The sequence below is a fragment of the Rissa tridactyla genome, chromosome 1 (genome assembly GCF_028500815.1).
Source record: "Rissa tridactyla isolate bRisTri1 chromosome 1, bRisTri1.patW.cur.20221130, whole genome shotgun sequence".
Taxonomy (NCBI): Eukaryota; Metazoa; Chordata; class Aves; order Charadriiformes; family Laridae; genus Rissa; species Rissa tridactyla.
In genome coordinates, this window is record NC_071466.1 from 169220236 (window position 1) to 169248060 (window position 27825).

General features: G+C 38.2%; 1 protein-coding gene across 5 annotated transcripts in view; it reads left to right on the forward strand.

Moving 5' to 3' along the window:
• NR2C1 (nuclear receptor subfamily 2 group C member 1) overlaps positions 1-27825 on the forward strand; it is a 51990-nt gene that overhangs the window by 539 nt on the left and 23626 nt on the right. The window contains exons 1-4 of one of the 5 annotated variants that reach the window (XM_054200367.1): positions 14840-14859; positions 15066-15141; positions 19933-20040; positions 24992-25222. In XM_054200367.1, coding sequence (XP_054056342.1) covers positions 15088-15141; positions 19933-20040; positions 24992-25222 — 393 coding nt within the window. In that variant the 5' untranslated portion in view covers positions 14840-14859; positions 15066-15087. Of the gene's footprint in view, positions 1-14839; positions 14860-15065; positions 15142-19932; positions 20041-24991; positions 25223-27825 lie in introns of those variants that run through there. The other 4 variants (XM_054200359.1, XM_054200376.1, XM_054200384.1 and 1 more) reach the window with 4 other exon arrangements.

Sequence of the window (27825 nt, forward strand, 5' to 3'; positions counted from 1 at the left end):
GGCGCTGGCCCGTCGCCCTTTCCCTCTCGCCGCAACCCCACGAAGTCCCCCCAGGGAGGGGAGAGGCGAGGGCAGCCTGCCCGGGCAGGACGGGCGCGGGCGCTGGGCTGAGGCTTGGCCGCCGCCTCTCTCCTTCCCTCCCCGCCGCGGCCGTGCGCGGCCTCGGCCCTGCCGGGGGGTGGGTGGCCCCGACATCCCCCCCCCGCCCTCAACCACTTTGTGGCTGATGAGTCCCGTGCCCCCGCCGGGTCCCTCTCCTCAGATACTTCTGGCGGCTGTCGGGGTTTATTTGGGTTAAGGTAGTATGTCCTGCATAATATTCGGTGTTATTTTTGCTGGGGCAGATGACCCTGTCGCTGTTCCTTGTTTTGTCTGGTTGGGTGGGGTTTTTCTTTCAAGCCGTGGGGTTTGTGGGGTCTTTCTTTACTCGGTGCTGCGGTGTATTGTCTTAAGTGTAAAAGGCACAGCCCTGTACCGCAGGGTAAACTTACATTTGCATGTTGTGGAGGGAAGAGAGGAGATGGCGTGTGTTGTGCAAATAAACTTACACAATAGGAAAAAGAAAGGTCTTTTGGTACTGATTTTACTGCAAGATGAGAGTGTGGACATGATTCTTGGAAAACCGAGTTGGGCATTCTTCATGTGTGAAACCTCTGATCGGAAGCTACTGATACCGGCATCAGCAAGGTGCACAGCAAAAGTGCTATAGTAGGAAGAGCTGCATCCACCCCTATCATAGAAAAATAAGATGGCAAAAAATTAAAAGTTTTTTGCAGGACAGCTTCTTGATTTTGGGATCAGCATTGTATAAGTAGCAATGAAAGTATCAGAGGGGGAGACAAAACATCACATTACTGTATTGGGCATGGTAGTGTTGACCTGGTGACTCTTTGTTCTACGCGTTGTAATTTTATATGGATTTTTCTGTAACAGTATTTCTACCTGAAAATAACTAAATATTTTTTTCCCTGGTAGTCTCTGGGGGACAGCTGTGACATGAGATGTCACAGCCCTAGTCCAACAGAACATTTAGCTTACAGCTTGCTCCGTGCTGTACAACTTTCCTCAGGGACACTTGTTTGAGGGAAGTCTTAAGGTCTGTGAAGTGTTCTACCCCTTCTGCCTGTAGCTATTTCATCAGGGACACTGCAGACCCTCTCTTATCACAGAACCAAGTATTTTCATGTGATGGTGGTCAGCTGTACATGGGCACGTGCATGGTAAAGTAAGAAACATAACTGACATCACCTGGTGGTGTCCGCTCTTCAAATGGTTCTGCAGTTCATGCAAACTGCTCTATCTATCTAGATGATTGGACAGCACTTGTTAAAGACTTGTTAAGTCTGTTGAATTCTAAAACAACAGATCAAGACGCTTATTAGAGAAAAGAGTGTGCAGTAGATAAATTAACTAGCTTTGACTTTCCCCCTCAATTCTCAGGGCACTTACTAATATTTCTGGTTTTCTTGCCAGTTGTGTTTTCTTGTGAAATGTTGTCATGAAGGGAACAAATTTGGTGGGAGTTCTGATATCTTTAAGAATAGTCATAGCCCAGGCTAGATTGTGGGAGAGGAGGGCATGTTGTTTTTTGCCTACATTGATTTTTCTGGTCAAGTTCTTTAGCCTCTGAAGACAAAGCCTCAAGCAATGTGTGTAACGCTGAAGCGGCCTCCTCTGCCTTGGGGGAAAGGAGGTTGGACCAGATGACCACCAGAAGTACCTTTCAACATGAATTATTTCATGACTGTATTCTGTTATTAAAAGCGTATTGGTCGGGGGGGGACATGACATGAAACCAAACAAAAGCCCAGTGATACTGTAGCATGCAGTTTAATACTTCACATGCAAAATATAATTACAGAATGCTTAAAGCTAGTGTGGTAGTCCAGTGAAAACTGGCTTTCATCTATAATGTGAAATCTAAATATTTACACTGGCAAGATTAGTTTGCTTGTTCCCTATGCTGATACTCTACTTTCATTTTGATTTATTGTGTGCTCATTGTATTATGCAATTAAAATTTGTGCAGCCAGTGAAGTCGGTGGATTTTTCTGAAAGTTTGTGAAGGAAAGTAGTTTCCCTAAAGAAAGTAACCTGTGTCTAATGTCTGGGTGAAAACCCCCTAAAATAAGCCAGCAGGCCTTGCTAAAAGTAGGGAGCTTAACTGTGTATAAGGAATAGTGGTGTCAAATCTTTAACTTGTATGTGTTTGTTCTGCTGGTGGACAAAGTGTGGATCTCAGCTGGCAGTGCAGCAGCTGGCAGAGGGTATGTGCGCATTTCCTGCTTCAGCTGCCATCCTGGCTGAAGCAGTTTTAATAGTAAGCTTTGCTAACCTGAGTTATTTTGGCTGATACACATCAGGGAGCTCTCCTGTGAGTATCTGCTTTCCCAGGCCTGTGGGGGTATTAACATCCACTGTGAGGAAGCAGTAAGCAGCTGGGGTGGGTGCGAGGGCTGCAGGCTCTGGCTGACACAGCTGTCTGCATATGCTTTTTTGTCACATGCAGGCTGCCGTGTGCAACCCAGTGGTGACCATCACGGAAAACTGAACAATACCTACGTCACTTTCTAGTTAACGTTTTTGCATTTTTTCCTTAGTGCTGTTTCAGGCTGCTTTTTAGCACTTTGAACTTGTGCCTTTACATTATCGGCATAAGGTAAGCTGCTGCAAAACAGAATTTCATCAGTGTTAGAATGGTAGATAAAACTGCAAAGGCGCAGTTAATCAAATTCTTACTCTGGTGTATGCAGACCTCTCCATATTCTTACCCTTCAGTCAGCAGCTTTTGATTCCAGAGATTAGTGTGTTTGATAGTACTCACCAAACTCTTAAAGCAACAAAGGATTTCTCTTCTGAAGAATCAAACTCTCTATTTCCAGTTCTCAGATTGGAAGGTTGCCGAGTCCCGTGTATCTTACGAAGCAGTGCTGTGGATTTTGCAAGGAAGTATGTTCCTGAAAATCACGGTCTAAGAACTGCCCTTCTGTACCAATACTGAGATTAATTTTGTTGGTTTGGCCAGGCCTTCTCTAAAAGGTTCAAATTTGTTTAACTGAAATTACTTTTTGTTCAACTTGATAGTCAAACAGGCTGGACTAAGCTAAGTATTTGAGTCTTTGTAGGAAGTTAAACCAGAAAGTTGAAAAACATAAACCACCAAAAAACTAAAGCCAAACCCTCTGCTATTGTCATATTAGCTATAATTAATGGTTATTTGGTTCCAAATAAGTTGAGGTTGCTGTTTATAGCTTAGCAGTAACTTTGTGGTGTGAAAACTGCCCTGTTTGTTTTGGTAATATGTTTCCTTTGAACTATTAGTGGGACAGTGTAAGTGTCAGCATAACTAATGCTTTCACTCTTGACTGACTTAATCCGAGTATTTTTTTCCAGAGGACTTTACATGCATATTTATAGGAATTAAAAAAACAACAAACAAACAAAACCTCACAAAAGCAACAACACACACCCTCTAACAAAATCTGATCTGGTGGAGTTGATAAAGCAAAAAAAAAAAACCCACCCCAAAATCAAACAGGGAAGAGGCAGGTGATGATGTTTATAAAGGGATATTTTTATCTGAAACAGTGTCAGCACTGATTTACGGGAAGGATGTGTATGTATGAAACTCTTTTTTCTTTTTTTTTTCTGAAGGAAGTTTCTCTGGATATGAACATTGTAAGGTCAGAGTTATTAGTAGTACTATTGAACAGGTTTGACAGTCCTTTCCATAGCACACCTTCATGAATCAGCTACCTCGTCTGTGGCTGTAGTTCAGTGAATGCTCTGAGCAGCCACAGCATACCACACTTATATGGGCAATTTGGTGTTATATATAAGCTGGTGTAACAATATGGGCTTTTTCCAAAAGAAATGGCCTTATTTCTGCTTTTATCTGGTTCTCTTGTTATGTGTAGCATTTGTTAGCTGCAGAGTGAATAAATTCAGGATATGAGCTTACCTTTCAGCTATACAACCACAAGGTCAAATGTAGAGGGGGACAAAGCTGTCAGCCAGGAGCAGGGCTACCCCATTTTGTGAAATGCTGTAATTATGCCATAGTGGATGTAATGCCTCTCTGTGTTTGGAAAGAAGGGTTTGCACTTGCTGTGCTGTGTTAGCATAATCTTTGCGTGCCAGGTAGGAGAATGGGCCTGGCTGAATCTAATCCAGCGAAGGGGGATGTCTTCAATCAGATGAACTTCCTGGTCTGGTTCCTTGTGCAGCTTCAACTCTGGTGCAGGGAACCAGTCTGGGTTTTTTTCTTCCTGTAATCTTGCAGGATTTTGCAAGCTTCAGGTGGAGATGCAGGCTATGGCTGACATTACCTAGGGTGGCTTGACCTGATCAAATGGCTGTCTCCTTACCTGGCTCTGGCCTATAGCCCGTGCTCATGTGAGTGGGCTCAGCTTGCAGAGAGCCCCCTTGCCTTTCGTTCTCCTTCCTTTGCCCTGTTGTTTGTGGGGCTGGTGAGCTGAATCAGCTCTGTGGCTGTTCAGGCAGGTTCTAGAGATGACATGATAAAAGCAACAGCAGCCGGGGGCTAAAAGTGAGACTATCCCTTTGGTGGCCCGAACTCTACGAATGACTCTGCAGCCTCCTGAAAATTTACCCTAGCAATTCTCTTTTCTCACCTCTCCTCCCACTGTCGCACTTGTTTACATGAAAAAGCAGTGAGAGCAATGATTCTAAATTAATTGTACAGGCATGCCTGCAAATGGATCTTTCTCTATTGCTGTGTGCCTTTTAATTATTCCCTATGCTTTTACAAGCATCTCATCTTCCCTTCCTTGCCTGCAGGTTTAGCCGCTTCAGTTTCCTGTGGTTATCTGTCTCTTACATATGTACTCTCTAAATCTTGATGTCATGCAAGTTTAATAAACAGTATCTAACTGGGTGTCAAGAGTCACATAAATATTCCTTAGTTCATTGATAAAGAGAATGTTACTCCCTTAAGTCTGCCAGCTGTTCTACCATCTTGAGCAATATGGCTTATAGAACGATAATCCAAGAATAGCTCATTTAGCTCCCAGCGTTCATTGAGCTTTTCTTGTATGAAGCATTGAGCAGAGCAGTGTCATTTGTTTCACAAATGTGTTTGCATTCCTTGGCTTCTTTATTATCTATAAAGCATGCAGAATACTGTTCGGAAGTATAAAGAAATCTTAGTGCTTAAAACAAGTAGCAGAATCCCCTAACTCTGGAACTCTTAATCATAGAGCGATTAAGTGCTTTCTATTTTATGTGTAGGTATTTATTAAATAGGTTTGACACAGGTTATGCTGAATTCTTAATTAGTACATGATGAGTCTGAGAATGGAAACGAGGACTAGTTTCCATTTTAAGGTACAGAGCAGCCGTAAGCCCAGTGTGATGACCTGAGCTAAAATAGCGTATCCTTAGTTCATTTTCTGAGATCTGTTAAAATCATTTACTACTGAAGCAATATGACTATAGAGAGAGATTAAGACAGTTTCTTCTAAGAGGGAATGCTTTTCCAGTTGGCTTTCCGTTATATTAACCTTTTGAGCTTTCCTAAAAAGTCATGTTAATCTTCTGGTATTTCTCTTTACTGTGCTATAAGAACAGAAAGTAAAGTTCACAGTAACTTCTGCAGCCATAACTAGTTAATGTGCTTGTACCTCAGAAGTATCTAGAAAGTTCTTATGTTATTTTATTAGTTTAAATGTGCATCTGATCTTGTACAGGTGGACTTAATCTAGGAAAGATCCATGTATTAACAACATGCATTTTGTACATATACACAGTCGTTATCAGAGTCATTATGCATTCCATACATACAGGGTCAAGCTGGTTTGATTGCTAGCAGGGTAAGTTAAATTACACATATGTTTCAAGCGTTATCTTTGCACCAGTAAAACTACACTGGCCTGGGTTATGACATTTTTTTAAAAAAGTAAACTGAAGATCTTTGGGGTGGACAGAATTTTCTCATGTTGTATCTTCATACTGGTGTGGTTTGTTCTTACTCATTTAAAGGGTGTTAGATCAAAAGCAAGGTACTTGATAGTGGGGCAGCTGTACCAACAGTGCAATGTAATAGAGCAGCAGATGTTACCATTTATATCAAATGGAGAGTCTAAACATAAAGAAATATTCTTCCTGCTGCTGCTTTTAAAGTCCTTAGTCTACAATGATGTAATATTTTGAAATACTATTAGTAGGAACTTCCTACTAGGATAGTGAAGTTGTATAACTTTTGTCCCTGGAGAAGGGTGTGACTTAAACATTGATGTCTTATGGGTATAACTGTACTAGTGGAGTGGTTAGTGCTTCTCACTACCAATCCTCAAATCTGCTGGCTGTTCTCATGGGAATGTTTCATAACCTATTTCAGTTGAAGTAAGCCAAAACCAATTTAAAAAGTAACTTATGTTGACCAAAACATTGAGAAAACTCTGGCACATAAAAACTGAGGAAGAAGTAAAGAGGAGTGGTTGAATTAGTGCAAGCTAATGAAAGTTTTCCCCTGACACGGTGGCTCATGGAGTGCTTTTTTAAATGGAAAACCATTGGCAATGATGCCAGGTTCAACACCAACAAGTTTGGGCTAACACTGATGATAGTGATGTATTTAAGAATAACTCTGACTTCTCCTGCCAAGAAGACTCGCTAACTCATTTGCTAGGGACATAAACTAACAGTATTTACATAGGATTTACATACAGAAAGAGATTCTGGTTGCACTTCATTTGAGTCTGAAGGTTGAAGAGAGATGCAATAAATGCATTCTAAGTAACAGAGAGGAAGTCCAATGTCTGTCTTTTGTCAAAATGCCTTTTTGAAAAGAAGCTTTTAGGTGCTTCTTCTAATAAATTGAGATTTTGAAAAGCGATGGATATATAATTTTGTCTATCTGTGAGTTAGTTTCTTTTTCAAAGGTTTTTGAAAGAGCTTAATTTTTCTTATTTAATTATGTAGGAAGTAATACTGTCAAGCACTTAAGAAATAACTTTGGAAACAAATGCAGCGATTATACTTGTAAAGCAGGTCTAATCAGTGTAAATACAGATGCTCATATTTGTGTTATTCTGTACGTAGAATAACAGAAGGGGAGCCTTAGTGTATTGGGTACCTTCTAAGAAAGGGATTTTTCCTTTGCTCCAGAAATTTACCACTAATGAGAAAATACACAAATAGATCATCACAGACTGAGGGAATACAAGGGTACAAAAGCAGAATATATTGGACAGTTGGAGAGGCAGCGATCTAATCATGTTGACAGTCTAAATGTTGTCAGTTCATAGAATCATAGGGTTGGAAGGGACCTCTGGAGATCATCTAGTCCAACCCCCCTGCCAGAGCAGGGTCACCCAGAGCAGGTTGCACAGGAACGTGTCCAGGCGGGTTTTGAATGTTTCCAGAGATGGAGACTCCACCACCTCTCTGGGCAGCCTGTTCCAGTGCTCTGCCACCCTCAAAGTAAAGAAGTTCCTCCTCATGTTTAGGTGGAACTTCTATGCTCGAGTCTGTGCCCTCTTGTCCTGTCCCTGGGCACCACTGAAAAGAGCCTGGCCCCATCCTCCTGACACCCATCCTTTAAGTATTTGTAAGTGTTGAGGTCCCCCCTCAGCCGTCTTTTTTCCAGACAGTCTTTCTGAGTTCTGACGTTGTTGTCAGCAACACATCTCTAAGACAAATTGAAGAAAGGTTATTAATTTGTTTTGTAGAGTTTTAGATAGACTGTTTCCAGTCTTCATGGCAGATCTACAAAAAGTTGTAGAAGGGAGTAACAGTATCATTAGCTATATGGTCATGAGACAAAGCATTTCTTACCGTTTCATTTTTCAGAACCTTGAAGGTAAAAGTAAAGGCAAGCATCTTGTGAAGGGATGATGTGAAAATGGGAAACCAATTAAGCAATAATTGCTATAGGCAACTATAGACTCACTGGTTGAAACAGTGAGTGAAGAAAATATTTTTTGCAAGAGTATTCAAAGTGAGATATGAATGAGGGAAAATTTAATTGGGCACTGCCTACAAACAACTTAGTGTTTAGTTCTACTCCTTCCCTCTTTTGGACTAATAATATAACTGTAATATTATTCCAGTTCTTTTAGTTGTGGCACATGCTAAAGAAGATCCTAAAATTTGTGCTGTTTTTTTCGTGTGGTGTTCTCTGGTCTCTTCTAGAACTCCAGCTCTTATCCTTTCATTATTTTAGATAACTTTAGAAAGGAAATATTAGTGTGATTAGCAGTCTTTTAACTAGCATCTTGATAAAGTTTGGTTTATCTTGATTTGTCTCGTTCCCTTTGAAAGAAGAACAAAGCATTCTCAAGGAAGAAACCATCAATTATTTGACTCAATCTACTTCTTTCCTAGACTATCAATAAAAAACATTTCTTGTATTTTGCCTGATGTGTGCTTTGAAGGTGTGTGACGTGGTTTGGACAAGTGTGGAAAAAAGCATTTCTGAATTCAGGAAGATTCACATTAGATGAGAAGACCTTGAAGATTACTTCCAGTTATTGAAGATCAAAACTCAGACTGTGGTGACAGTTATTTAAATCTTTTCACTGGGAAATGAAGGGTTTTTTTCTAAAGTATTTAAGGAATATTTCCCAATTCCAGATAGCTCTGAGTTTAGAGTATATTCACCCTTTCATGTGAAACAGTTCAGCTTTTGGGAATGCTGGCTTGAGTAACTCAGGAAAAGAAGCTTTTAAAAACATGAGAAATGTGCTAATTTTGTAAGTTTACAAAATAGAAGAAAAAACAGCCAAAGCACCACTTTTTCTACTTAATTCTTTGCAGTGGTCTGTAAAGAGTGATTAAGCATGCCTGATGTGAAGTCTAACATGGATACCTTAGCTGAGGTCCCAGAGTTAGCTTAGAATTTGTTGATAGCCAGTTCTCCTTGGCCTGTCCTGCTCCCTCGTCTCCAGTGTCAAGATGCACAGCTGAACAGGTAGCTACTGCCCAAAGAGGCAGCCTTGTTGCTTCCCACAACTGCAACTGGTGCTTGCCTGTCTCCACACTGAGCTGTGTCAGGCAGCTGGAGGGACCAAAACCAGAAAGTACAGTTCCATGGTCAGTTTAACTGAACTATCAGTTCCCCACCACCAGTGATGGAGTGTGAGGTTTGCCTCCTCCTTCATCTTTGTTTTTTTCTTCCCTCCCTTGACTTCTAACAACATGTTCTCCTTTTTGTCTGCGGTGGAATGAATCTGACTGTGAAGTAAATTATTAGTTCAGTGTGCTCACCTAGGAGATATTTGGTGCATTTCTGCTAGGTTAGTGTTCTGTCTTTTTAGTGAGTTGGATTGTCCTAGTGTGTGGTCAACACCACCACAGCTTGGTCAGGGTGAGCAGGACATCCTCGCCAGGGATGACCTATAATACTGTTCAAACTGTTGAAATTCTTTGAAACTATGCCATGACTCTACAAATAAGGAAGAGGTTTCTGCCAGTTCAGTTCCTTGAACTGACTCCTCAAGGCATTATGCGTATACTGATGCCAGCACAAGAAGAGATGAAATAATAAAGCAAAAATAGGCAATGGGATAGGAATGCCTGTTTCAGCTAGCTGCTTCAGCATTTGAGCTGTGGCATGAAATGTTGCCTGAAAGTTTATCATTTAAACATTGAAGTTGGTGAGTTTTTTCACCAGTATACATGCTCTTCAGAGCAAAGTCACCTGGCTTATTGGAGGTGATCTAAGTTAAGGCATTTCATTACAGAGTACCATTGTTACAAATACTGCATTTGTCAGTTAGTGCCCTTGTGTTTAGGGATTGCTAAGATAAATAAAGCAACAACATGCAAAAGAACCTACTACTAAATGTTTATGCAACTTAAAATTTCAAGTGTCGAAATATAAAACATCATGTAATTCATCTTGTAAATAATACTCTATAATTTAACATTATAAAAAAAGAGATAGAAGACATAAGGGAATAATCCACTGTATGTAATTACAAGTCACACTGGTTACAAAGGATGTGATTGCAACACATGAAGTTGTGCACTAACACAAGCCCTAGCCTCATTTATGCCATGTCAGGTAAATGAGGGAGGAACCTGATTCTTATTAGCATTTATTTTAGGATGTAGTTGAGTGTGATATTTGCAAGTGTCAGAGACGCTAATAATTTAAATATTTATTTTTCTTAAAGTCCATGGAAATTCCATTTCCTCAGGCCAAAATTAAGATTACGCTCTACTTTAAGAACTCTGATACATAATCATCAGTGCAACTCCTGATAGTTATTGCTGCTAGCTGTCATCCCACCTGTAATACACAGGTGGCCAAGGTGGTGTTGAGCTGGTTGCTGAGCATTACTGTTTATTGCACGGCATTTTAACACGAACGGTAAAGACGCACTTCACAATAATGCACTACGCTCTGGTGATTAGCAACCAGCAACTAGTTCAGAAGCAGCTCATCCGCATGTACACTTTGAGTGAGAAGATGAGGTGGAGGATTAATTCAGAAGGGCGTTCCAAGCCATGCTGCCTCTGCTTATAAGCGCTGTTAAAGTTGGACCAGAGTTTCAGACTGGTTGCCTGCTTCTGAGAGTCTGAATCAGTGCTTTACTCACTAGCAAGAGCTGTAGTGGGACTGACTGCTGAGGAGTATTAATTTGCCATTTATTTTTGCATACACAAAGGAATTTCACCTACTGAAGTGAAGCCAGCATAAGGTCACATCCTCATAATTAGTATAACTTCATAGATCCGGCCTGATGTACATGGGTCTTAGGAAGTCACTGCATTAAAAAAAAAACCAACCAATGATCCCCAGAGGGATATATTGGCAATTATCCATTGTAAACAGTCTTAGTTTTGTTTAAAGGCTTGTTTCACTACAGAAATTTAAAAATGCGATGTCGCAACAGTATAAATACACATTTTATGCCTATAATAGGACTGTTTCTAACTTAACTCAAAGTTTTTGAACTTCATAATTTGTGAGTCAAAGCAATTAGAGTTTCACAACTTCTCCGTAAATGGCTTTATCAGCATTTATAACTCAAGAATTTTACACCTCTGCACTATATCCTCAAAAAAATAATCACAAGTTCAGTACCCTCAAAAACTGAATTTGCAATGAAATAAATAAATAAGGCTTTACCAGAAGGATGGTTCTTCATGCCAAAAACTTCAACTCTCTCTCTGTATATATAATTTATTATTATTTAATGACAGCTTGACAAAACTTCAGCACAATAATACAGAGAGCTCATAGCCCCTTCCTTTTGTTCAAGCGATGATTAATGTCACATCAAGAGGCCTCAAATTACCAAGTTCTAATGCATGCGTGAAAATGCAGAGAAACTGAGTATACTCTTCCAGTGCATCTATTACTGTTGTAAACACTAATTAAAAAAAACCTGCTTTCATAGCTCTTTCATAATGTAGCAGTTGTCAATTGGTACTGCTATGAATTATATCTGCGAAAGATCCTAGTTATTGCGTTAGAGATTTTTTTCTAGTTGTAAAGGTATGCTAACACGCATGAAGAGGTAGGACAGCCTCAACCTATTCTCCAGATTCCTCTTCATCATAAGAGTTCGATCTTATTTGTACGCTTGAAGTACTCTGTTCACGCAGCTCTAGTTCAAATGAGAAGCAGATGCCTATTTTAGATAAAGTTTCAAGAATTCACTTCTAATGGTTTATGCCTCTCTGAGACTTAGTTTCCCTATGACCGGAGCATCATAGTTGAAGACGTGTATATTGCATCACTGCTTTGCTGCAAGGGAAAACGTGTCAGTTTAAATCACTTTCAGTTTTAAAGCTAACTTGTTTTACTAATACATCTTAGCTGTGAGGGCAGTCACAGCTGCTTCAGAAGAACTAACGAGCAGGTGCAAAGTGATTCCTTAAAGCTACACCCCTCTGGATTCTGGAGGTCAGTCCTTTTGTTTCCTACCAAGATGATACTGCAGAAACGTGCCTCTGAGCCGCAGCATCATCTAACGAGTAGCACAGAATGACTGGATGAGCAATTAAAAAGCTTTTACTTTGGTTTGAGGTTTCTGTGTCTCAACAGGATTGTGATGTATGGGATTCATACTTCAAGTTCCTAGCTGGTGAATTCATTGTTGTGATCAAGAATTTATGCAGTTTCAAGATGAGTTTCCCTCTTATTTTTTCAATTTTTATTATTAACTGCTTGTAGGTAAAAGAGTACTTTTTTTTTTCCTAAGGTGCACTGTCAGGTGTACAGTGAAACATTAATGTTAGAAGCAGCATTCTTAAAAGCTGTGCTTATGTGGTGGTTGAGACCCTCAATGATGGACACTTAAGTGTTTGCTATGCTTTTTTGAGAGATTTTTTTTTCTCTGAGAGCTGTGCCATTTACAAGTCATTCTCTGAAGATTATAGTTGTTGAGAAAAACCTTCTTGAAAGTGCTTTGAATGGAGAGGTGACATTCTTCAAGTTCAGAAATAGCTGGATTTGAAAACTCCTGTGAACACAAATTTCTCTCTCTTCGTTCTGACAATCCCATTTCAAAGAAAATCTTTTTGACCAGTAAAATTCTTCTGATGGGGGAAGGATAGGAGCATCACTTGTTTAGGGAATATTAATGTAGTCAGGCTTTCAAAGTCCATTGTAATTTCATTAGGTTTTTATTTAACAATTGTCACCTTTAAAGCAGTTTGATTCTAAACAGTTTGTCAAAGGATTTGCATCCCACTGCCCTTTGTGTTTTCTTACATTGTTGATTCAGTATTATCAAACAGCGCTAATAAAATATTGAAAATACTCAGTGCACTGAAATCCAGAACTGACCATAGGCATCCTTTATTCTTGCTGTTAGGAGCAATGTAAGTATACTCTGGTTTACTCTTAAGAGCAGTGGGAGAGGTTCTCTAAAGAGATTCCCTGTCTTGATGATGTATTATTTTTGCAGGAATTCTAAATTAGATACGAGAAAAAAGTAGGAAGAAATCTGGAGCAGAATAGAGTGTTACTCAGTCACAACCTCCAAGGTGTACTCAGTTGTAGCAATACAGTCTAAATGCCCCCAAAATAAACAAAATTAAAGAAAACACGAGCAACTCTGGTTTCAGTAGCTAAGAAAACAGTGCATTTTTGAGTTGTAGACTATTACAGGTGGGAAGGGACATCAAGGAAGCCTCTAGTCCAAAACCCCATTCCAAGCAGGATCAGCTCTGAGATCAGACTAGAATTTCAGCATTTTATTTGGTTTACTCTTATTTTTTGCAAAAGATCATCACATGCACAGTATTTCTGGTACGTCAAATTGTCATGAAACAGTAAGGTCTTCCTCTGAAATAACTCTTTGCAAAAAGTACATCTCTTACCCAAAAGTGTGTCTGTCTTATTTAAATAGTTCTCTAATTTGCTCTTAGGATGTTATGCTCTTCTTTTTAGCTTTTCTTTTTTTATGTGTGCATGTCTTTTGTTATGAAGTAGTACTAATTTCTGTCAGTGCGTGTGTAAACAATGCAATATTTTGTTGCTAGTATTTTATTTAAAATAAGAAAACATCTGATAGAATATGCTGGCTGACTTGAATGTGCTCTGTGAATAGCGATTGTGCTACAGCTCGCTGCGTGCAGAAGTGGGTTAATAGAGTGTGCCTGCAAGGGTGCTGACATGTATTAGATCTTCTGAGGAGATAATGCCTCTCAACGCAAGTCTCATATGTTTTATGTGTATGTCTGTCATCTTTCGGCTTAATTTAACTAACAGTGCAGCATGCTTGTGGGTGATTAAGAATGGTCTACGGTGCCCAAATATTTCTATAGTCTTCCTTTCCACACACTTCCAAGGCCTGCAGTTCTGGCCCTAGTCAAAAGAAATACCTCTTTCCAATTACAAGAGCAGAATGATCTTCAAACTGAGTTAACGTTTTTATTTGCATAGTTGATTGGGAAAGTTTAGAGATCACTGGGGTAGGAGATAGTTCCTAGGACTTCTAGCAAAGTTAACGTGAAAACCAACTAACTATATATATATATATACACACACACCCCTTTTCTACACAAGTAACTACTTTCATTAGCTTTTTTTATGGTTACACAGCACACTTCCTGCTTATTAAATAAATAAATAATTTTTTTACACCATGTAAATATCCTTTATACCGACGCCATTTATTCTTATGTTAATGCATGAATATGTGTGTTGGTATTAAATGTCTTTATAACTTTGCCTGCAATGAGGAGGCCGTATACATTGTATATTTGAAACAAAGCAAATTTAGTACATAGACAATTTTTTTTGTGTAAGAGAACTTTCTTTATTCATATAAGAAGTATCACAGTGTTTATAATACAGCTTTTGTCAGGAAAATTAAGTGTTTGTGGTGCTTCATAATTTGTATATGTTCATTTTAAGTACTGCCTAGCGAATATTTGTAAATCAAAATACCCGAACAAACAAGGCATACATCTGAATGCTTTATACTGCATTAAGGTAGTAGTGCCTGTTAAATCCTGCAAAATTCTTACGAAGATTTGGACTTCTTATGCTGTAACTACAGTATTGGTGGCAAACCAGTATCTTATTCTAAACATGAGTATTTTCTGCCTCCCAAGTAGTGCCTCTCATTAATTACAATAACCAGCATCTTTTTTTAAACATGAATATTTTCTGCCTGCCAAGTCGTGCCTCCTATTAATTACAAAATTGACCTTCAAGCACTCCTATTAATGCTAAAAAAAATCAGTATGAGTTCAGAAGAAGTCAGCTTTCCCCGCTTTGATTTGCATTAACAAAACTGGCTCTGTTCCAGCTTTTAAGATGTCGATTATGTCCCTGCTGATGTCATGGTCAGTAATTCACTTCTGTTCTCACAGGGAGTTTACTGTATTTTTATTTTTTTGGGAAAGCAGAGGAGGAAAATAGGAAATCTTTAGGTGAGTTATTTGAGTAGAGAGATACATAAGTTTACCAATAGAAAATAAATGATTACTTTTATAGTATAATCAAACTTTAAATTCTGCAGGGATGTCACCTTCAGACAACTATGAACATACTTTACTTATGTGAACTGTATTTTTCCCAAGATATTTTTACTTTTGAGGCTATAGATGTTAAGCATCTTCTTTCCTTTTTTTGACAGGAAATTCTGGTGATTAAAGATCATGGCAGCAATAGAGGAACTGGCCCATCAAATTATTGAACAGCAAATGGGAGAGGTACATACATTTTGAGTCCTAGTTAAGAGACACTGAACAATAAAATGCACAGACTGATATGTCAAAACCAAAATCACAAGAGGAAATAATTTTTAGTACACCTAAAGCTTCCAGAGACTCTCCCATGAAAGACTAGAATTTACTATGCCCGTTTTAAAGTTATGCCACAAAGTCTTTCTTGCCAAACCTTGCCCCACAGAAATGAAGCTAAGGAAAATGTTGCAGTGTTTCCAGTAAGTGAGTAGCTGTTCAGCTCTGCTTTTTGGGCCTGTAATGGTCTTCGGAGGCCTCTGGTTGTAGAATTGCTTAGCTCACTTTCAGTTAGAAAATTTACAATCAAGAGAGTTGTCAGTACGTAGCTTTTACTTTCCAATTAAGCAATTGCTTCAATTGTCATTTTTGTTTTCATGAGTAAAGGTTTGCCATGCTCTTCACTGTGAAATATTTGTTGGTCTTTGGCATAAGTCAAAAGGAAGATTGAACTCTTGTTTCTGCTAACTTCAGCTTTTCATTTTCTGTAACCTGTGTGCAGAATCTGTCTATTGCAGCCAGAGAACTTCCAGAGATGCACAGTTTAAGCATAGCATAGTCTATTTAAAATTAGCACTGCTTTAAATTGGATACAAGCAGTATCTTATTTATCTTACATAAATGGTATTTTTAGCTAGATATGTCCGCTCTTTAATTCTTGTCTAGACATGGACTTAATTTTAAAGTAATTTTAGTTCTCAGTCTTGATTTCAAATAGAAAGGTTAGGGATGGGGGTGGGATGGTTAATTCTATTCTGTATAAATTCTTACAGCTTTTATTGTTGTAGCATCTGAGGGTTGCCAAGGCTGTCTCAAAGGACATAAATGATTTATGTGATGTATGGTGTTTTCTTTCTCTCACGTGTCCTCTTTATAAGTGAAAATGGCATGTCTAGTGTAGTTTTGTTTTGGTAATGTAATTCCTTGTGGAGGTCTAAATAGGGCTGCATTTCCTGGGGTTTGGGTTGGGTTTTTTTGAAAGTACAGGCTAGTCAAAACTAGCTGAAGAGTACATTCCACTTGGAAAAGAGAATGGTGTGATGATGGTGTTTAGCCTCTGTGAGGGTTGTTTCTCAATTTCATAATGTGATTCTGTGAGACACTGAGCTGACTTAGTATCTCAGGGCCGTGGGAGAGGGAAGGTCCTTTATCTGTTTCTTACCTTCTTTAATTTCCACACTAGCAGCAAGCTAACCCGGCCAAAACAAGTGGAAGGTTTTCTGCTGGGCTGTGCATTGAGTAGGGTCTGAGAAGACTCTAATGAGTTACCAGAGCCAGCATAAAACAGGTGTCTGGTAGCCCCAGGAAGGCAGGGGAGAAGACGGAGGGAGTGGAGGTGCAACACTGCAGAGAGCTGTTGGCTGTTTCTGGTCATGGTGAAATTGCAGCCTTACGGTTTTCGTGGATATCATTCTGTCAGCAGTGTAGATTCGGATTTGTCCTTTAGCAAGGTTTTACTAAGCCTGGGACAGTCACATCTTATTTGGCAGCAGTGCAGCTTGAGCATTCCCCAGTCCTCACTTAGCCACTTATTCTCATGCTGTGCTAGCCTTGTTCACGTAAGCTCTTCGTGTCATTGTGTCGTGGACAAAAATGGAAAAAAAATAATTATGGGATAGTGGACAAAGGTCTTCTCCCTCCCAGTTGGGGGCAGTTCCCTTACGTGGTACAAGTCAGTCTCTTCTCCCAAGTAACAGGCAATAGGACAAGGGGAAATGGCCTCAAGTTGCGCCAGGGGAGGTTTAGATTGGATATTAGGAAAAATTTTTACACTGAAAGGGTTATTAAGCATTGGAATGGGCTGCCCAGGGAAGTGGTTGAGTCACCATCTCTGGAGGTATTTAAAAGACAGGCAGACATAGTGCTTAGTGCTATGGTTTAGTGATGGGTTTTGTCAGTGTTGGGTTGATGGTTGGACTAGATGATCTGAAAGGTCCCTTCCAACCTAAGTGATTCTATGGTTAGAAGAGCGGAAAAGCATCACCCACGGCAGTGCAAGGTAAGTCTCTGTAAGTCAAAATTACTGTCAAAGGTGCATGTCATGCATGAGCACGCGGCCTGAAAGGTGGAGTCAGCAAGGAAAGTGGCCTTCATGTAATAGCATATGTTCCTACCTACCTGTGACCTATGGGCTGTAATTGCATGGTGGTGTTCCTATTCAATGTAAGCATTGAAAACCATCATTTAAGGTCTGTGGAACTTCAGCAGTATTTTTGCTAGCATTTGTAATTCTCTTGAATGTTGAAATAGTTTTAATTGAATTTACAAGAAAGATGTACATGAAAGGAAAAAGACAGGTGCTCCCATTCTGAGGAGAATGGAAAGTGCTCCTGCGGGTCATTGAAATAATGGTCTGAAATTTTCTGTGACACAGGTTTTGGTTTCTTTACAATATTAACTCTTGTTCATGAAGCATTCTAAAACACAAACTTATCACAAAAAATGTATGATGATGTTAACAAACGTATTTTTTGTTAATTTAGGGCTTTTTTGCATAAAAGCAAAACTTACGAAAAAAAAAGGAATTTATAGCCTTGCCTTTATGGAGCATTGCACAATATTTATCCTTTCTCAAATTCTGCCAGCTGCTAATCATCTTTTGCTGAGCGTGAGATAATTCATATTTTTACATCAAGATCACACTCCTTGACTTATGTAGGGAGGTTGCCTGTCAAGAGCCTGCAGCAATCTCTTTTCTTTAATCTGTGCTTGGGTACACTAAGTATACGGTGGTTTGTTTCCACAGTCCTGCCAGGTAACAGCAACAGAGGAAAGCTACGTAGTTGTTGAAACAGAGTCTATCATACACATACAAAATACAGTTTTTAACAAATACTGCGGTTATTCTTATCAGTATTTTTTTTTTAACGGCAATAAAAAAAGTGTATTCTGTATAAAAGTAGAACTGTCAAGCTGACAGATTTTGTGGGGTTGAAGAGCAGTTTTAGCTCACACAACATGTAGATCATGACATTTTAAGGGAGCAAGCATAAAGCATTCCTGGAATATGTAGCTTATTTTGCAAAGCAAAGGTAAACACACATAAAACTCCACTTGCCTGTAAATCACCACAGGTACATGTCACTTGAAAGGCTGATGCAGAATTTTAGTGCTTGAAAGTGTCTCTTTCAAACTCTAAATGTTGCTGTATAATGAAGTCATCTCTGTCCTTTACTTAAGTAAAGAAGTGGATGAATTGTTTGAATATGGAAAATACTCGTAGTCATGAAAAATCGGGTATTTTTAGAAAGCAGTGTTCCAAAATGGCTTGGGCAGTAGTTTGACAAGCATTTCTTTTGATGCTGCTGGCAGTTTAAGCGATCCCCCCCAGCAGCTTAATCCCACTCTCTCATTTGCTCTGATGTGTGTGCTTCTGAGCGTTGCGGAGATCTGGATTGAAGGTTTGATCTGTGCTAAGAATAGCCTTTGTTTGTCTGTCTCTCCTGGGCTGCTTTTTAACCTGCATCAGTGTCCTATTCCACATCGCCGAATGACTAACCAACCAGTTTTACCTACCAAGCTGAAGGCCTAAGAGCAAGTAAGTTATACGAGCTGAGACTGGTACCAAAAATAATGCATTTTCAGGTAGAATTTCAAAATCAGCTTTTAGGCTGGTGCGAGCTCGTGTTTCTACTGTAAGGGGAGGTCTTACACTCCTTCCCCTTCTCATCCTCACTTTCAGCTGTGTGTTCTTGCCTCCTTTCTTCTGCTGGTACTAGCATTTACATGGTGGAGTGGTTGCAAAATCAGGAAGCTGATCCAGGAGGAACAAAAAAGCTCTCAATGTGTTATGAAACATGACCTTTACTGCAGATAAACATATATATATTCTCTATATTAATTCTTGGGGGTGGGGCAGCAGTTGAAGAGGAGCATTTTTATGATGGTGTAAATACCAATACTTATTATTAATACAGAATTGCAGGATGTTCCAGAGATTTTGAATTGCAAAAAGTTCAGGGAGTTACTCCGGAATTTAAGACAAAAATTTCAGTTTGAAGGTATCTGTAAACTTACTACAAAAAGCCCAGCCTTTCTCATCAAGCCTCTGGAAATAGTAGCTGTACTTCTTAACTTTTATTGACAAATAATTTAGTGAATAATACCCTCCTTCCCCATATGCCTTTGGCTATAGCATGTGAAGATTTTTTAAAATACTGATAATTGTTAAAACATTTCCACAAATTGTGCATTCCATTAATTTTCTCTAATTTTCTTGATAGTTCCCCAGTATAGAATTCTGGTGTTCTGTTTTTGCTGCTTTAACAGAAGAACAGAAACGAGACAGAAAAGGCCAATTGCTCTGTTTCCACACCAAAAATTCTTTTGTCACTTTAAGTAAGACATTGAGGTAAAAATATTTTAGTGTAAGTATACCACAGCTGTGATGAACGGTATTGTGTTTAGTATGTGTGAACATGCACATCAACAGTAATAAATATTCAGTCTGGTTGACTTATATGGACTTGTCAACAATGAATTGTTTTACTTGATGTGTTTCTAAATTTCAAATCGGAAGGTATTTCAAAATGGGTTTAAACCCGTGAAACAAACAGAATTTTTTAACTAGCAAAATTAAGCTCTTAAATTAGATTACAAGCATTTGCATTCCTTATACAGTAAGAGTGTTAGACTTTCTGTTGCCTTGTGCAGAGAAATCAGAAGTTGGTGAAACCTTAAGGTTTCATCCATTAAGATAGTGTATCCATCCTTAAGTATATGCACTGTCAATCCATTACGTTTGTTTCTTTTTTTTCCTAGATTACCCATTCCCAGGGAGCTGTTACACAAACACTAATGGATGGGACAGCACAACGAATACAGATCGTCCCTGCAGATTCAGGCCTCTCTTTACCACAACGTATACAGGTATGCTTCATCTGATATATTTTAAAAGCAGAGATGAACTATTATTTCTGCCAGTTTTCACATTTTTTATTTGCATCATGTTATTTGCTTGAATGTAAATATTCAGCCCTGGATGTCAGAGACCGTTTCTGTATAAATAGGAATAAAACATCATTCCAATGCTTCCCCCTTTTTTTTTCTTCTTTTTTTTTTCTCCTAAGAATTTTAAGATTTAGAAAAAAATATAACCACTGAACAGAAAAGACTTTTCCCAATACTGTAATGATATTGCTCTTTAAAAGCGGAATAATTTTTAGATCGGGTAATTGAATTGAGTTGTTGGAACATTTCGACATTTTGGAGCAGGGAGGGAGGGACATACTGCATGGTATCATTGATAAAAGTCATGAAAAAGTGCAAGGCAACCTAATGTTTGAGAAGGATACTGGATTTTGATTGTCCCAACCAATGTTATATGTCCCAGTATGCTAATTTATAGCCTGGCCAGGTAATAATCTCCAATTCAAGCGATGGTAGGAAGTTTTTGGCAGTGTGGGTAGTTATATCAACATAGATGTGTGTATATGGAGATTAGGAGGATTTGGGGAGTGGAATTTTATGTTTTGTCCCTTAAAAATCAATGCAAATACTTACAAATGTTTTATTTTTAAATTTCATCCAAGAGAAAAATATCAACTGCAGGATAAATTTAAAAAATATTTTTAGGTATGTGTTGTTGCATATAAAACCACTCTCATTTAAGCGAGCCAGCTGCCATTATAATCTTGGCTGGTCTTTCTTTTGCTGGCTTCACTCTTCAGTATTTTCCACTGTTTTTTCCTGTTTCGGTGCACTGCATCCAAGCTTTCAGCCTTACAAGACTCTTCACAGCCGCCCCGCATACATGATCTTCTGTTTTGTTTTATCACCCCCTACCTGTGCTCTAGTCATGATACCGGTCCTATCTATCCAGTAGACCTTTATTCTTTCAGCTACCTCCACTCCTTTTCTACACTTTGTATACAGCTGTACCTTTTATTAACTTATTTATGTTAATCAATTAACCACCATCTCTTTATCCGCTATTTTCCTTGTCAATACCTATATGCTATAATGTCCCTGTAGTGTGAAGCCATTTAATGGAATTTCAGCATCAGGGTCTGACTGTGGGACGACGACATATAAACCCATGAGCCTTTATTGTTGAACAGCAGGACAGTTCTGTTGGTTCAAAGCCAGTGGCAGACTTCTAACCCATGTGTGTCACCTTTTTTGGGAAGGGAGAGCTACTTTTGGTTAGGCATTGCTGAAAATGTGATGAACGTAGAAGAATTGTGGTTTTAGGGACAGGGACATTTTTATAGTTTTTCATCATCTCATGTAGCTGGAAGATCACTTGGACGTAACCCAGCTACTGTGTTCCTTGTCTTTTTTCACCACGCTCGTTGATTCTTGCTTCACATCGGATGGTAAGCGCTGTGGGGCAGTGGTTGTCTCTTGATATGTGTGGAACAACACTCAGTTGAATGGCATTCTTCTTGCAACAGGCACCTACAAACATGTCACCAAAATAAGTAATAATAAATTAGATATGAGTTAGAACTTAGTAATGAAAACTTCCCTCAAAGCAGACTTTAGACGAAGAGTGAAATAGTTTGTAGGAACAAATACAGCTCAGTGAAATGTTCAAAATAAATGTTAAATTGATTCATTTTGAGTTTATATTTTTAATTGATATTTTTCCTTTTTTTTATTACGTTAAATGCCAATTAGTTAAATAACTATCTGAAATCTTGAAATACAAAATCCTCAGTAAAATGTTCCTTAAAACATGTTTCATTAGTCACCCTTTGTAGGGAATGCTAACATTTTCTCTAGGATAAAAGTTGAATGTCACATTTATTGTTAAACAGACATGTGGGTTCAAAACCAGCTCAGTTACAAACAGATGGATTAGTCCTCTGTCTTGAGGCACTTTTTTTTTTCTAAAATAAGAACACAGAATTATGGAGGTATTTAATTTATTGAAATGATTTTCAAACGGAAGTCAAAACCTATTAGTGGACAAGGCTTAAAAGCACCGAAGGAAAATACTGTCCGCCATTATCATCAGGGTGCTTCAATTAAATACATGGGGGAGGTGTATTTTTTAAGCAGATAATCCTAAATTAATATATTCCTGTTCTATAATATGATCCCTTTAGCAACATTGAGTTTCAAATTATTAAGAAACATAATGTGTTGTCACTGAGCCCTGATGGATTCCCTTGAGAAGAAGTGGTTTTCTTTTTCCCTCTGATTATTTTATTCTCTTACCTCAACATTTAGGTACTGCAAGTTGTTTCACTTTGGTGGATTGCTCCACTTTCAGAGTGCCATTGTGATTTAGGTGAAGTTTTTGCAGGTATATGGCCATAAGAGGTCAGCTGCAGACAGACTGCTTAATTGTTTAAACTGCTTTCTCTTATGCTTCTGTCAAATGCTTGACAGCTGCAGAAACCATTTATACAGATTGAACAGCTTCGTACTGATTTTAACGTAACACTCCACCTACTATATCATGCAGTGAAAATTACATGGGCATCCCCCTAGAATTGGAGGAAGCCAATTGAAGAATTGGGACACACTTTGTTAAAAAGGAGGTGAAGTGAATTGTATGAAGTAGCAATGATTCTTCTGCCTACTGTCCTGCCATATTTTTCTACAAGTATATACCTTTTAAAAATGCAAAGCTGGAGTGTAATATGAAAGCAGATAATTTAGCATATATATCCAGAAAATAATTTCAACTTTAGTTCAAATTTGTATCTTTGCTCTTTGGGACGTGCTGTATTTTGAGTTAGTTTTATACTATACCTCGTATAAACCGACCTAGATGAAGTATATGCCTTTTTTTGATGTACATACAGTTGCACTTTTAAGTTTTGATAGTGAGACAGGTTTTAGATAAGAGTATCTTTTAAAGAGCAGGTCTGGAAATTCAAGAAACGGCACGATATCCTGTGCTTGCCTTTTGTACGTGTATGCACCCTGTTGCAGATAACATGCGTTGGATTTCTCCTAATCTCAATAAAGTAGATATGTTTGGAGAGAAGGGGAAGGGAACATCAGCTGCTTCGAAAATAACCAGAAATGACACAAGAGAAATAAAGATTGTAAAATGATGAAAAATGGAATGAAAGGAGAAAGTTAAGCAAAGAAGGGAATTAAAAGGGCAAGGAAGTTTGCCTTCTAAGGAATATGGAACCAACATAAAGAACATTTCTTTCAAATAAAGAAATTGAAAGAGAAATTGAAAGAAGAAATAAGGGACTGCTGTAGTAATTTGTGGTCCTGGACGTGTGGATATCTGAGAAAACTGAATGGAAATCCCTGTATTAATCATGTTAATAACTATTGTGGGGTTTTTGCGTTGTCTTCCCATTGTACGCCCCAAATCTCATGATAATTTCTGTTCTTTTCTTAATATCTTTAGCAACTGGAATTTTATCATCTTGCCTGGACTTCTCTCTTAAATAAGCTTTTAATGGTGTTTTGCAGAGAAAAACTTTGAAATTTGATCCATAAAAATGTTAATAGCAAGAGGCTACCAGAAGGAAACACATTCCTTTAGTATATTTTGAAACTCATAATTTCTGAATATTTGAAAGTGGCAGTATTGATTTATAACGGCTGAAATTTTATTCCAAATAATTTCTGTCTCTCACTGCTTATCTTTTTAAAGCATAAGTGATACAGTTTTTTGAAACAAATTTAAGTATATTGAACATTTAGAGGAAGTAATAAGCTAGTTGTGAAGGTGCAATAGTTTATAAAGATTTGTGTGAAATTAGGCCTCATTCAGTCTCTTTGTGCCCATTCTCCACCTAGAAAATATAATTAATATTGCCGCCCTAATTACATGAAACTAGTTATGATAAGGTGTTAGATTGTGAAATAAATAAATTAATCAGTAGTAAGAATCATATAAATGTTAAGGATGGATAGATGGACATAAATATTTGGTTATAGGTAAAAAAAATAAATCCATTGAGCTATTTTATTGATCTGTAATTCAAAAATAGTTTGCAGGAAACAGTCTTTGTAGGATGATTCCCCTTAGTCTCCAGAATAAACCAGGCAGTTTTCCGTATAGGCATTTTGATGGAGAAAGGCAGGAAGTGATTGAAAGCGAGATTTGTAATGGAGGATACATGGAATCTTGATGAATTTATCTGAGGATTATAATCTCCTGACAAAGTTGGCAAAAAATGGAGTTTAGTGGAGGATTATTTAATAAAGTTCTGCTGTATTTGTGCTTGAAAATAGGGATAAAATAGAAAACACAGTCTGTAGGCCTGTTCTTGATTATGAAATCCAACATGAAAATAAGTTTTTCCTTTTAAAAAAAGAAAAAATGGCAAGGAGAGAGATTCTGTTTTACTTATTTTATTTAGGAATATATATGTGAAAAAAAAGCTCCCCAAAAACAAAGCCTAAAATGTATATACAGATGCAACAAGATTATTGCTTTACTTGCTGTTTGATGCTTACTTTTTTATTTGGAAGTCTACATTTGTAGTTTTAGGAAGCTTCTTGTTAAGCAGCCAAATCTGGGAGGTGCTGAGCACTGCACGTGGTATGCAGGGAGTTCAAGAGTTAAGATTTCTAGTAACCTGACAGGTCCTAGGGCTGATCGAGGGTGTGCTGGAATCATCAAGGGTTTCAGTAGTGTTGTAAAAGCACAGGCCAATTGTAAAACTTGAGTACAAATTCAGGTTTTGACTTCAGACACCCTTGGTTGAAGTGTGTTTCAAATACAGTGAAAATCCAAGGTTTTGCCTAAGTTTAATTCACTCTTGTGTGACAGAGGGGAAGATGATCCTGCTTCACAAATGTCAAAGGCAAAATTCCCGTTTTCTTCAAGTGCCCGGATTGGGCCCCAAAGGTGAACTTAAATTACCATAACAATTTGAGATAAATGTATTATTAGATTGTCACAGATCAGCAGACGGGCCAGAAGATTCAGATTGTTACAGCACTTGATCAGAGCTCAGCAGGCAAGCAGTTCATCTTAACAAATCATGATGGCTCTACCCCAAGCAAGGTGATCCTTGCCAGACAAGATTCCACTCCAGGAAAAGTTATCCTAGCAACTCCAGATGCTGCAGGTGTCAACCAACTGTTTTTTGCATCCCCTGATATATCTGCACAACACATCCAGGTAGATAATCCACTTTATTTCATAATTTTTGTTCAAATGGGATAAGAGGAGATGTTTTATTTCCAAATAATGTCTGTCTGGGGTTCTCCTTTTTTGAGGTTTTTTTTTTAACGGTATACTTTTTCTTGCATTAGGACTCAGCATGGATACTTAGAAATTATGAAGAAAACTTTTTTTTTTGGTAAATTTATTGCTTTTAAAATTTATACCCTGGCTCGTGACATTAGAAAGAATGCTGTTATTTTTATTGTCATTTCCAGCTCCTGTCATACCAACACTCCTTTATTTCTGCTTCGTGACTCTCCATCTGTTTTCATGTATCGTTGAAAAACATGTTCTTTCCTCCATTGTCTTTATCACTTAACATTTCCTTCTGCTTGTTTTCCTTTTCGTACGCTGCTGTAACTACTCTTCAGCTGTGTGAATTGTACTCCAAAGTAGTTTGTCAGAGAGACTATTTAGTAGGGAAGGACATTACTCAGTGGGGGTGGGAAAATAACACTAAATATTTTGGGTTTACTAATGTGAGATTGTAACTAGTCAGGGTTGTAACTCCCTAAATCGGTTCCCAGTGCACTTGACTTTCATGCACATAGTATGTGCTGCTTCCTTAGTGCTCACCCTCCGACTTCCAGGCTTTTTGCCCCATATCCTCCCCTGGCAAGGATGGGGTGGCACTGATGAGAACAGCATGCACAGAAGACTTGGGAGATGTGAGCTCCTTCAGCGTGAAGTAGATTACTGCACTCCAGCTAAAGTGTCGTTATTGCGTATTGTTTACCCAAGTACATTTATGCTGCTTTTAAAATACGTCAGTGTCATAGGCCAGGCGACATTAGGATAGCTACAGTCCATTTAGCCCAGTATCACACTTAAATGATGGCCAGAAGCAGTTGCTTAAGGAAAAATATTAAGAACTGGACAAGTAAACAATGGTCCTTCTGAGCACATCCTTTCACTTCCATTAGCTGATGATTTAGAGCAACCTCCTGATTTGGAGGTTGCAGTAAGACCATCATATTTGATAGCTACCACTAAAGTTTAACAGCCTTTTTTGTTATTTATACAGACCATATATGCTTTGGTCTGTATAATATCCTATAGTATAATTGTATGTTGTGCAAAGAATACTTTGGTTGATTTGATCTTCTGAGAGAAGTATTTAATTAGGTGTCTCTTGCACTGTAAGAAACAGCTATAAAGGATCCTATTGTTTTTATAAATCACTATTATATCCTCTTTCAAGTAATCTCTTTTCAACCGAAGACCCCTGTTCTTTTGAGTCTGCGCTCATATGGGAGCCAGTCCACTACTATGATTTGCTACTCGCATGTTGTGTAAGCTTGAAACCTATACTGTATTATACATTGTATTTTTTTTTTTTTAAACTCAAAAGTCTTTGCAAATGGACATGCAGGCTTCTTGCTCCAAAGAATTTGATTGCTTTGAATAGGGGAGCAATAGCAAAAGCCAATCCTATTGAAAGGCATTTAAGCATGTTTAGTGGTATCATACACTTTGTAATTTAGGTAAACCTCAACAAAAATAGAAACCAATGGGATATGATTTATAGTAATCCATATAAAAAATTATTTTTGAAGACACCTTGAAAGATGATAAGTGTGCCACGCTGGTTTAAAAGGCAAAATCCAGGAATAGAGGGAATCTGGACAAAAACTGGAAGCTCTAGTTCTGGTACAGTTTGGGCAAAACAGGTTAGTTTGGGAGGCAACAGAGTATTCTGTCACTTTAATTCTATGGTCAGCTAATATGTGTGGGTAGGGATTTCTTTTTTCCACTTAAAGTTTGTGAAATACATGATTCATTTGTTGTTCAATTGCATCCTCTTTGGGTGTTTCATGTTTTCTCCCCTAAATGATCTTTTCATCTGCAGTTTCCCCTTTTTTGTTGTTCTTCTGTAGCCTTCACTTGAAATCCTCATTCATTGACAAAAAACCTTTCCTTTATTGCATCTTATCTTTACATTGCCTCATTTGGCAAGGCCCTTTCTCTCATCATCGTTTTCATATTCAGTGGCTCTTCTTCATCTTAATAATCAATTTTTATTCTTCATGTTCAAGGTCAGTTGATGAGTTGTCAGAGTCTGGGATTTTTATGTCCTCATGGGCCCAATTCTGTAGTCCTTCCTTATGTGGAACTTCCCATTTCAGTGCAGGTTTCATTTAGGGAAGGACTTACAATTTGTTTATATATATTTTATATAATATCATGAAAATACATAATGTTAATAATGGAAATTAGGAAGGACCAAAAGGTTAGTATCCTTTTAACTCATTAATATTATTTTTCTTAAAAAGACGTTATATTAAAATAAAACTTAATAGATGAATCTCTGAGACAGTATTGTTAACAAAGGCTAGCTAGAAGCAAATATGCTTGTTAAATGTTCCCATATATATTGTCTGTGCTATCTTCCAAACTTTCTGAAAAAAGTGATTTCTTAATTTTCTCTGTAGAAGATAGGGTGCTTTCTCCTTCGGTAAGTTATCTTTCTTTTTATCAGAGGTCCTGTTTTGAATATGCAAAGCAAGAATGAGAGAGTCTGGCTTCCCATTAAGACACAGTAGAAGTTAGAAACTCTT